Source organism: Semicossyphus pulcher, unplaced genomic scaffold (assembly GCF_022749685.1).
Source record: "Semicossyphus pulcher isolate SPU_LCO1_2020_fin unplaced genomic scaffold, fSemPul1.0.p SCAF_11, whole genome shotgun sequence".
Taxonomy (NCBI): domain Eukaryota; kingdom Metazoa; phylum Chordata; class Actinopteri; order Labriformes; family Labridae; genus Semicossyphus; species Semicossyphus pulcher.
The window spans coordinates 28,410,891-28,423,620 of NW_027211615.1; the positions used below are offsets into that span (position 1 = coordinate 28,410,891).

Below are 12,730 nucleotides of genomic sequence, written 5' to 3' on the forward strand. Positions count from 1 at the left end.
AAAACCTCGTATGTGGCTGACCGCATCAGGTCAGTGTGTGCTTCTGTGGGCAATGTGTTACAAGGCCTGTCCTTATGAGGCCGATGACAACATGTTTGAAAGCAGGTGCGCGCTGCGGACGTAGGTGAGGACAGCGGAGGAGCAGCGGAGGAGCAGCCCCACCTACTCCCCGAACAAAGCATCCAGAGCCGTGTAGACAAAGAGTCGCGTCAGTGGAGCTCCAATATGCTCCATGATCCACCATTGCGATGTAGCAACTCTCTCTCTCTCTACGGCTGTGAAAGTACCGTCACTCACTCACTCATTCAGTCACATACAGACCCATGTGTTTGTGGGTCACACTTAAAGTAATCCATGACTCCATAACAATACTGGCAGCCCTGAACTTCTATATTAAATCTTTAACTCGTGTGTTTTGGTTTGTGCTCCACTCGAGCTGCAACAAACCTGCGATAAAGTCAGAAAACTCGTTCGGCTCCTGCTCGTTCCTGGAAAGATGCACAGCTGCAAAATCCATAATAATCCCAACTTCCTCAGTGAAATCGTGAAACTTCCTGCCTCAACAAGATGTGACGATGAAATAATGAATATACATTTCAAATAAAACTCCTTTCACTGCTCGTCCGAGCTGCACTGTGGTCAGCGAGAGCTTGTGGTCAGCAGGAATGTGTTGGCGACAGCCTGGATCACATTACTGACACCCGAGGAGGCAGATAATCTCTCCTCTGCACAGCAGGGTCGGCTAAATGTCACGCGACGGCCAAATCACCTGCTAATGAAAGCATGACAAGGCCGGGGCCAAGCCTCCCTGGAGAGAACAGAAGCTTCAATGAGCAAATGTGCGCTTCTGTTGAGTCTTAACGTGAGATTATTCCTTCAACGCGAGCAGAAAGGTTCAGCTCAGGAGGATGATAGTGATGGTTTCAAATTTAACTGACTCCTCTTATTTTGACGATTCTTTCGACTGTCCATCTGCATTATCCGTTTTTAATTTGGTTTAAAGTTCAGTTTTAAGACTTAAAAACCAGGTTAAAGACAAATTTTACACTGTGGAATAAGATTCTTGATCCCAGGAGGATTAAACACCTCCTGAGCCCGGCACGGTGCCAACATCCAGAGCTGGATCCAAAGTTCTCGTGAGAAATAAAATGTTGTTAATTTATGTGACAGTTGAGACATTTTTCTCATTCCACATTTGGTTGGGTTTGGCGCTCGGCCCAAAACTCCGGCAGAGCGGCTTCAAATGGCTGGCAGACGGTAAGGAACGAGGAGCAGGATCACCGAGCGGAGCGCTTCGTGCTCGTGGCTGCAGAGATGCTTCTCCAGCAGCAGGATTAATGAAACACAGAGCTGCTGTTTGCATCAGCACTGCAAAAATATGTAAGTTATGCATCATTAAGGTGGTTTCAATAAACTTTATACTTGTTCTTTCTGCTTATTATATCAGCGTTCTCTTACTTCATCATTCCTTTTAATGTTTTAATTATGTTTCAGAAGCATTTTGTCATTAGGGCTGCTACTAGAGATTATATTCATCACCAATTCATCTTTAAATTATTGTCACGATAAATAGAAAAATGCGTATTACAATTTCCCAAACATACAAAACATCTTTTCGTCCAATCAACACGTCAAATCCCAAAGACTCTTCAAATACGAGCCGAGTAGCTCTGAACATTTTAAAGCATATTCAGCAATGAACTTCCCTTTGACCCGTCAGTTAATCCATGTTGCAGCTCTATTTTACACTTTATATAAACAACTGTGTTGGGCCCTGACAATCATACCAGCCATAGTCTTGAAGAAAGGATCCAAAATCAGCAGATCGAGATCAGATGAATATTATTATGGATAAAAAGTTTTGGTGAACCATAAAAGGATCTGCACATGAAACCACTAAACTCACTCAAGTACCGACACATTTCCTTTATTTTTTCTTGGATGAATGAGTCGTGAGATGAGTTATTTTTACAGTATTATTAAGATAAGAAGCAGGTGAGAGGAGGCCGGGCAGAGACGGTGATGCTGGAAGCAGATCAGATGCTTCACTACAAACACAAGAAGCACAAGTTAAACTGCTTCATTAACCTGCTTCATTAACCTGCCTCAGTTAGAGACAATAAATCAACTTTAAACAGAAATCTAACTTCAAACCTTCAGACTTTCAACAGATCTTCATTTCATCATTTGATTTATGGATTTCTATTGTAAGTGATGTCATCTCTTCCAAATTACACAAGGCCGCTGTTAGTCTCGACTAATATCATGATAAAAATAAACCACAAAAACAACAGTCCTTCTCGGAGCTGACATGACAAACGGTCTGTTTGGATCTGGATCTTTGTTCAGCACTTTGAAACCGACATGTTTGTTGACAGTATGAATCTGATCCAACATGAAAGCTCGTCACAAACTCATCAAAGAGAGATAAAAACTGTTTGCTGATAATATCTGCAACCAGAAACAAATTAAAATGACGTGTGGTTTTGTGGGGTTTTTCCCACACATCAAATGGACCTGTGCTGAAGGATATTTCTGTGCATTTCCAGGAGCCGATGTTTCCACAGTTGACTTTGTCACCGATGTAAGAAAAGTTAATTTCTCTGCCTGTGCTCTCGTCTCTGACCGGTCTTATGTTTGCAGACGACTGAGGGCCTCTGCCCTCCTGTCAGTCAGCTGCTGGGAAACTCTCCGTGTACCAACAGGCAGCAGCTCAGGGTGGGAAAGTTTGACTTCTTACTGCAACGACAAAACCACCGGCTCACCTCCAAACCCATCACTGTCACTGCTTCACCCGGCTAATGCTCAGATAGCACACACGTCTGTTTATGGAAAGATTCGGATTCAGGCTGCAGAATGAATCACAATGTCATGGTTATATAAATAAATACATCGCAACGGTCTGAATTTATCGTAACGAATAAGAAAAATTACTTTACGTTAACACGCTTTGCTTTCTCACTAAACATGCTAAACTTTTACCTGTTGCTGGATGGAGCCCCGGGCGTCATGGCCGTGCTTTCACACCATTAGCCCCAGCTAGCTATCAGCTACCTTCAGATTCAGAAGTTCAGAAAAAAACAGCTTTGGGGATTTATTTAAAATTCTGGAGGGACATGTTGCAGAGCAGCCGTTACACATATAAACAAGAGTTACAGCTAATATGCACTCTTTAATATTTGTCTGTTTATCAAACTTCATGTTGTTGTTGAAATATTGAACAATGCAATTGCACAGCGCAGAGTTTGGATCAAGGATTGATTTGACCTGATATTACGCTTGTTAAATATCCAAGTTGGTTGTTCATCAGCTGAAATGACCCAAAATTAAAGAATTAATGATGTAAATGTCGTACGAAAACCTTCATGAAGGGTTGACTACACGTTGGTCTTTCAGGTGATAAAAACAGTTGAGTCACTGATCGGACACATTTGTCTGATTAAATACTTGAGCTGATCTTCACACATCAGATCAAAGTGTCTCATTCAAACTGAAACTCTGAACTCACCTTCGGCCTCTGTGTTAACAGTTACATTTATGGACTGTCCCCTAAATTCCAGCTCTGACAGTATAACTCTGAACTCTGAAAGTATTTACAGGGCGTGCTGCTGATAAAGCGGGTTAGTCCCTCCGGCTCCAGTCCAACACGTGAGGACGTCAAACAGCCGCAGGTGAAACTCCAGCTGCTCATAAACAGTCCAGTTAATCATTTGTTAGAAAGATCAAAACAAACATGTTCGGCCTCATTTTACAGAGCGCGACGACAGGGTCTCACCCTGAAACACACAAATCACTCCAACAGGAGGCACAGGCTGGAGGATGTGTGTCGCACGTGTTGATGCAGAAATCTGGAATAACAAATGAGCAAAAGAAAAGACCCATTCTAATTTCCCACAAGCTGTGGTGACATCTGTCCATGTCGTGTTTTGTCCGTCCTAAAGTCAAAACCCAAAGTTTATTCAGTTTACTTTTTATGTACAAGAAGGTAAGCGCAACACATCCTCACGTTATAGAAGCTGGAACATGTTTATTTTCTGCACCTTTTGCTTAAATGATCAAAATCCATTAACAAGAGTCCAATAATGGTTGCAGCTCTAGACAAAACAATCATGTTATTAACAGTTAATTTAGCATCTTTCATGTAAAACAATCTCATATTCTACAACCTTTACTACTAATTATGTTAAAACTTTTGAATTTAATCATAACACATACATTTATTTGTTGTTAACTTGACTTTCTAGATTCTTTTTTTTATGCAAAAGCTGAAAAACAACTGAATTTTACAATATGTGTAAGGACAAATTGGACCAGAAGCTTCTAACTAACTAAACTGAAGTATTTAAGTGAAACACATCCTTCCTCTAAAAGGTTTATTCTTGACTCCAGATGAGACCAAACTGCTGTGTAATTCTCTGCACTGTGGATCAGTCCCTATTGAACTCCACATATCGCCTGTTCATTACAACAAATGGCACGCGTTGTGTTGTTGAAGCACAAAGGTGGAGTTTGGCCCCGACACACCCCCGCTGAGGGCAACAAAAGGAATATTTACCCCACCTCCTCCATCACAACAGGACGAGGGCGGAGAGCAGAGAGGAAAAGTGGCAAAAGAGCACTAAAGCTATTCATAGCTTCAGTGGGCCTCTATAAAACCTTACACTACACACACACAGTAACACACACACCCTGCCATTCATCTGAACTCATGGTACAAGGCAGCGGGGGGAACACACTGCGATGAACAAACACCATTCAGGAGGAAAAAGGATTTCCTTGAGCTCTGCGCAGATTTGTGCTCAGCCGCTTATGAAATCAAACAAACAGGAATTGTGGGAGTTCACTGTGAGCAGAGCGGAGCTGCAAACACACAGCACAGAGAGGGCTGTTAATTCACTGTAATGGATTGATATCACAAGAAGACTCAATTAAAATGAGAACAGAGCCAGATAGGGAGCTGCTTTACTGTAAAGCTGTAGTATTTATGACAGACAAGTTAACACAATTGCTCAATGAATACAAAATGACTTTTCAAGAGACTCAAAGTTGCAGATAATGTTCCAATGAGAGTTTTGTCTTGTCTTAAAGTTCCAGTGAAATCATACATGTTCAAAATGAACTGAAGTTTCTGGTCTTAGCTCAGACAAAAAGTTCAATGGCATTAACAGGCACTCTCTCCAGCACCAAACAGGAAGCAACCTTATAGTCTACGGAAGCAATAAACCTTTGCTGCTAGGACGAGATGTTAGCGCACTGGTGGTTAGCTGCAGTGAACTGGTTCAAAGGACGGAGTGCCTCACTAATGCTAACCTAGCTAATGTCCCTACATCAATTATCCCAGTTAACACAAATCACTGTATACATAACGGCTGCTGTGGCCAAAAGCTGCCTTTCTGCTCCCTTGTTTTTTGTTTTTTTTATATATTTCCACCAGGGGCATGATGGGAAATATTCTGTTGTCCTCTAAATAGTTACCCTGCAAGACACCCGGTCTTTGTGAAATCTTATCGGCCAATCTGTGCATAAAATGTTTTTACCTGCGAGAGTGTGTTTGCACGTTAACATTAGCCTTTGACTTGAAATGTCCAGCATGTTAGCATGTTAAGTTGCTTTAATTAAACACACATTCTTCACACGTAACTAATAGTGACAAAGTAAAAAGTATGCCATTTTTTTCAGAATATTCAAACCCCCATGACTTCAAGCGAGGGCATCCATCCAAAAACTGTTTTATGGGGGCACTGTGTTCTGTCACATCATAAAGACCAGTCCTGCAGGTTTCAAACTTCACTTTTTAACAACTACAGGTTGCTGGAGCCGTTACGTCTGACGCAGGTTGAACAACTGTTCCAATCAGTTTTAATAGGATCCATTAATGAGGAATTACATGAATCAGAGTGACGTAACAGAGTAATACAGCTCAGGTCCCACAGAGTCCTCTGAGTCCATGTCAGCGCAGCAGCAACATGAGAAGGTTTTTGGTTTTGTTCAGCTGCAAACGAGCAACAAATTCAGATCACCAAATCTTCACTCAGTTTGATATATTTACAGTTCAATAACCTGGGGTTTGTTTTGGTGTCTTCTTGTTCTCCAACAAAATTATACATTTGAAGACTTCTTTTTGGGTTTTGTGTTCTGTGTCGACATCAGTGTGGACAGGAAAATCAATAAATCCAGAAATGATAGAAACACTGGCAAAAAGGGGCAGCTGCAGCTGAGATTGATTCAGAGATCTTGTTCTGTACACCTATTACATGTACCAATATATTTTGCAGTTGACAGGTGATTAAATGGTTAATATATCAGTAGTATAATTACTTTAGTTCCTAATGTGAACGTGGCTTTGGACACTCTCACTGCTGAATGTCGTCAATGTTGCTCCCAAAGTGGGGAAAAGCAGGAAGAGGCGTTCAGGGGAGACAATCTGGATGTTTCCTCTGATTCAGCGCTCCCTCAGTGACCTCCGTTTCACCGATAAGAACAAACGTTGGGAGGGAGACCAAGAAAAAAGAACATGTCTGCTATCTGGACGCTTTGATTGAACTCACCTAAAATATCCATCTCTTCACAGTTACCTCACCATCCATCATATTCACACTGCAGGTTTTTTCCTCTGACGTCATGCTCAGAGTTTAAGCTCACATGCCAACAGGATAATGTTGCTGTGTTGCTGGGTTATTAACTCAGCAAATCATTATATTCTGACTGCTTTCTGATTGATTGGCAATGGACAGGGAAAATATTGAGTGACATTAAGTCATATTTCAAGGTAAAACAACAGATTTGATAACCAATTAGCTACATTAGACACCAGCTAATGTTAGCATTCAGCCAATTCCAAGATATGTTCGGTTGTGCTACATAACACGATAGAAGAGACGTGAATTCCTAGCTAATGGTAAATGCTTGGGAGTGGATGTATGCTAACGTTAGCTGTTGTCTAGCTAACGGGTTACCAACATATTTGATAACTTTGAAGTATGTCTGATGTCCTTCCAAATTTCATGAAGTGTGTTTCCAGCAACCGGCCCTTTCCTTTTCACATGGCGATGCCCCCGTGCACAAAGCCAGCTCTGTGCTTTTCCCAGTTTGGTGTGGAAGAACCTGACTGGGCGTTTAAGAAGCCCTGACCTCAATCCCATCCAACACCTTTGGGATGAACTGGACCTTATCCCTCAACACTGGTGTTAAACTAAAGCTCCTGTGACCTAAATGGGGCAAAATCCTGCAGCCAGGGTCAAAATCTGGTGGAGAGCCTGCCAGCAGAAGAGTGGAGGCTGTTACAGCTGCACTTTAATGCCCTCCTTATACTTCAAGCGTCCACATACTTTTGGCCATATTGTACGTCATAGTACTCCAACAATTTAAACTACATCAGGCCGTGGTGGTGATGTTCTCGGCTGACAGGGTTCTCCTCCCACTGAACAAACAGCCGCCTTCACGCTCTGGTTCTGATGGGAAACGTCATCACGTGCCGCTCAGGTCCTCCTTATCAAAGCAAAGCCACAGTTTCTGTTATCTCGTCTTACAGGATCAAATGTTGCTGGTTTGGATTCTTCCCAGCTGAGGAGTTAAAACAGCACACCTGAGTGCCTTTACTCACAAGAGCCCTGCTGTCGACAGGTGCAGACAGGAGAGGAGGCACTATTGGAAGTCAAGCCAGCATCCTCAAAACAAGAGATAGATATTTCCAGTTATTTGGGCACTGTAAGAATGCACATTGTTTAAAGTTACTAAAATAATTAAAATATGCCTCCCAGGCAGCTCTTGACAACTGAGGATCTCAAACCAGGAAATGTTTGGCATTTTCTGAGTCGTATCTCAGTATTTATTGGCCCTATATCTACACACCCTTTATACACAGAACTATATTGTGTGTCACCTTATCTTTGCACCCTCTAACCAGCCTGTCGTCATTTACGCTAAGATGTGTGACTGCACCTGCCAGACGAGCAGAGAAGTATGCAGATTTGTCTGAACATGCTGCGCTCCATCTCTGGGATGTGTTTACCTCTGAGCTACAGCTGTGTGATCAGTTTGATGCAGGAACAGCCTCAGGGCTCAGTCACAGAGACATCTCACTGATCGGAGAGCTACATGACCTGGACTGTTTGTCTTTGTTCAATGTGTCCAAAACACTCAAAACTATCAAAGCTGACACTGAATACTGTTGGTCCTGCTTCTTCTTTGATCATAAGCAGCAAGTTTAACATCATAACGTCTGCTTTGCTAGAAAAACATGTGAGACTCCAATCTCAGACAGCGGCACGACAGACTTTAAAGGGTATTTTGAAACTGGTGCTAAAGGAAGGGTAGCTACAATGAAAAGGTTGCTAACGGGTACCTTTAAACAATAGCTAGAAGTACCTGAAAGAACAGACTAAAGGGTAACTTCAGAAACACAGTCACTACCTTGTGCATCTGTTAAGTGGCTAAATGATCGTTGTGCAGCTGTTTGGCACAAAAAGACGCCTAACTTTCCGTAAGATGTCATACAACCGTTGTATGAGGATACGTTGATATGAAAACATTTCCTATAAAACTGCTCCATAACTCGGGTTAGGTTTCCAGATCGATGCCTCCATAAATCTGGCACAGGAGAAGTTCTTCTCTCCTTCCTTCTTTGTCAAACTTGTTGTTCAGTCTAATCAGAAGACTGCAGGTCTGAAGGTGAAAAGTATGAAGCTGACCCGTATTCCCTTAATAGAACTTCCTGACTATCCCTTCCTGGAATTCACCTTCAACTTCCTTGGTATTCCAGGATTATTCCAGGAGAATTTTCTGCTTGGATTAAGTATTTTGTGGTGTTTGTGGTCAGCTGGAGCGGCTCAGCTGGTGTGGGAACCGACTCAGATCCAACAGAAGGATTTTACATGAACCTGCCATGAAAAGAACCTGTTGCTTCTGTGGTATAATGCAAGTAAACACACACACACACACACACACACACACTGCCTAGAGCTGCAGGCAGCAATCTGCTCTGCTGTCTCACTGATTCTGATATGAATTTACAGGTTTAAAGATCATGGTTTAGTCAAAAACAAAACATCAACACTGTTGGATTAATGTGAATTAATCCGCCATTGAAAATTGTCCCCAACAAATGCATTTTAACAACCATTACTAAAAACGTGTTTTAGAAAATTAAGTTTGTTATTTGTTAAAGATTCTCGTCTCCAGTAGAAACTGTTTGGCATGGAGATTAGAGCCACAGACAGGAAGTCAGGAAGTATCAGGCGACTATCGCGTTGTTGGTTTCAGATCATGTTGATGACACATGTGGTTACATATGTGGTTTAATCACATGAGCAAAATATTGCAGTTAGAGTTTTCATAACAAGTTTAGTTCTTCATGTTTTGTTTGAATCTGATAGCAGCGTGGAGAGTGAGAGGAGACGCAGCTTAATGAAGCCCTCCAGGTCATGTGACTGACCCCAGAGTGTTGTCACTCTTTTCATGCAGAACAAAAGTCACATCTTGTCGATGTGGTTAAATGACGCCGCCTTGTGCGACCTTGTGACCCTCCACACGGCAGGAGGCCGACCTTTGTGAAGAGCTGGGATTGTCTGAGTCTTTGTTGACCGTCAGCGACACTCAGCTCCTCATTGTCTCTGCCGCTAAATGACATGTGTTGGTATGCGTGTTTGTGTGTGAGCTGTCTGAGGACAAGCGGGGCTGAATGGACGATCACTTTCTCACAACATTAAGTTCAACTCTAACAAAACATAGATCCAAACTTCAGAGAGGAGAGCTGACTGTCAGAGATTCAATGAACCAGTGAGTATAAAAACACATTCTTAAGGACAAATTCACAGAAAGAGTGCGAGCAATATGTTCAATTTGAAAAGCAGCAAAAACATCAGGGTTTGACCAAGTATTATTTACATGTAGATGGCCCCTTATCCCCATACTGCCACCCTTTGCCCATTCAACAGCACAGTCCAACCAACTTCCTGATTTATTCGGGCCTTTTGGTTCAATATTTAGGCCCGTTTACATTTAGGGCAGGGTGATAAATTAAGTCTTTGACAACAGAAAGCAGACAGCAGAGTGGGAGGAGTGGCTGTATTTTCAGGCCCAGCTCTATTTACATTTGGGCCACCAAAAATGTACTTTGCCCACCAATTTTAGGGGCTAAGAGGTTCATGGGAGCAGTGCTTCAAATATAAGCAACCATCCCTTAGTTTAATTTACTTTCAGTTTAAAAGCCAAACTTTCAGTCGGACAACCAAGCAGGAGGCTAACTCTGGCTGCCTTTGTTAGCATCATGGGATGACAGCACGTCTCGCAGAAACGTTCCAGATATTAATAATAATTCACTTCTGGATTCTGATTCTGATTCTGATTCTGATTTTTCCCATGACATTTGCAAAAACACTTTAAAGACTGGCCCTATTCAAAGCAATGAGCTGCTACAGTGTTAATGTTAGGACACTAGTTTAAGAGTTTACGATCATGTTGTTTTTAAATAGTAAACAAACATTATTTTTTAGTAATTTTCATCCCAGGTGGAAGCTAAATGTGCTGCAAAGACTGTGAGCTACCACAAACGTTACAGTTATTAAAACATTAAAACACTTGTGTCTCAGGGACCTTCACAATCTAGCTTGTGAAGCATTCAAGAGTTTCAACGTGTTTAAACTGTTGCATAAAAAAATCACATCTCATGTGATTTATATTAATTTAAATTATCCCTCAACACACCGTATACAGTATATACTGTATAAGGAGGCTTGCTATGTCCATTACAACAAATACTGCAAAATTATATCAACCTGACTGTTGATGGTTTCCGGGTCATTGTTCTTCAGGAAATTGAGTCTAATTTGAGCTTAATCTAAGTGCAAACATCTGTGTGAATGTAAAATACAACATTTAGAGACTAACTGTGGCTTCACACTCATCCTCCTGCTGCTGCTTCTTGTGAAAAACCTCCCGGTAATTAAAAACAGGTCTTTATCACACCTGGATCATGAGCCTGACTGTCACTTTATGGCTGATCTGTTAACTGGTCGGGCCTGTTTATTGCTTAATGACACACTAAAATGAATATTTGAATACTTGGCTCATATACAGGGTTTGTATTGTCAACCAGCTGCTACTCAACAACCAAGTGTGTGTTCTCATCATGTTTTTATCAAACCTGATGGCAAGATGATGATATAAAATGTAAACAAGGCAACAATCTGCAGCCTGTTACTGAGCTACCTCATAGGCCTATAACCAACGCCTCATTAGCCTGAACCCCCATGACGAAGGGAATACATACTATACCTTATGTTAAAGGACTGGAAATCAAACTAGTGTTCTTTGTGTACAGACTGATACAATCCCCGATTCAAATACATGTAAGGAGGCTGTGTAAAATTAAAAGAGAGGTAGGTGTCAAACGAAGCGATTAACTGCACGCTGCCTTTGTTTACATTTTCCAGGGCTAAAATTTGAAGTGACTGATACATATGACTGTTAAAGAAAGCAGGATGAGATTTTTTGTTAAAAACACCATTTAAGCATGTACAGGACAAAATTAGCAAAGAGATAAGAGGTATGGCTTTGTCAACAGGGAGCGCCAAAATCGACACAAAACGAAAGTTCCTCAAAGCAGCTTTAAGTAATCATAAAAAGAAATACAAGCTGGAGTTTAATAAAATCACAACCAATCATAGCATTCTACATAAGTGTCAGTCCCTCAAGTAAAAGTTCAAAACTATTGGTTTCAAACTTTACCTACCGTACAAATAGGACTTTTTGCTGAATCTGAGTATGTACAGTCTGCCTGGATTATAATGATTAAATCATTATTACTTTAATGTTGTCGCTGGTAAATATTTTTAACGCTTTACAGAACATTTAACTTGAGGGAAATTTGTTATTATATGGATTATTAAAATGTATTAATTTAGTATATGTATATATGTATATTATATGTATATAATTTAGATGTTGATCATTTTTGTAATCTGCATTTTGGGATTAACAGACAGTTGGTAAATGAAAGTATTGCCTTAGAAAGTATAAAACTAACATTGAATTGTTGTGGATTAAAAAAGAATTGAGTAGCAAAAAATGTAATGTATATATGAAAAAAGTAACAGCTAACAGCACCTAAGTGGAGTATAAATTTAGCTGGTCAATGTGCTGAATTAGCCGTTTATCATAAAACCAAAGAGAGGACCGTTAGCTTCCTCAAACAGTGACCCTAGATGAGATAACGTTAGTCAGCCTTACCTCTCATCCAGTCCACCACTTGTTGCGGGGTCCACTTGCTAACAGCCTCCATTTCTCCAAAAAGTGTTAATTAATCTCTCGCTTCTCCAGAAACCCGAGTTAAACCGTTAATCGGACATATTTAGGAGCACCGAGGAATTCCGTTACAAGTCACAGACAGAGAAGTTCCAACGGTCCGCTACTCACTGAGGGGACCAACTGACTGAGCTCGTGGAGAAAGTTTACAGTCAAAGCAGCGCGTGGGTAAGGTGTCAGGTTACAAGGCTTGAGCCACGCCTCCCACCCCTTCCTCTCCAATCCCATAAGAGAATGCGGATGCTGCCTTTAGGTGCTGTGGGGGGAAATGGATGATTAGCGCTTCAGGGGTTAAAAACGCGATAATGGTACATTTGACTTGTTTTAAAACATAAATGTTACATAAGTACTCTCATATAATTTTTAATTGATATCCTGAAATTGATCATGTGTTTTAAATGTGGATCGTCTACTGTTTAATTTCCCT

General features: G+C 41.2%; 1 protein-coding gene across 1 annotated transcript in view; it reads right to left on the reverse strand.

The window, feature by feature from the left end:
- The window catches only part of cnksr3 (cnksr family member 3), a 43,174-nt gene extending 30,807 nt beyond the window's left edge, over positions 1 to 12,367 (reverse strand). The window contains exon 1 of the mRNA XM_069685327.1: positions 12,229 to 12,367. Within this exon, the coding sequence (XP_069541428.1) occupies positions 12,229 to 12,280 (52 nt within the window). The 5' untranslated portion in view covers positions 12,281 to 12,367. The remainder of the gene's footprint in view (positions 1 to 12,228) is intronic.
- Between the last annotated feature and the right edge of the window lie 363 nt (positions 12,368 to 12,730).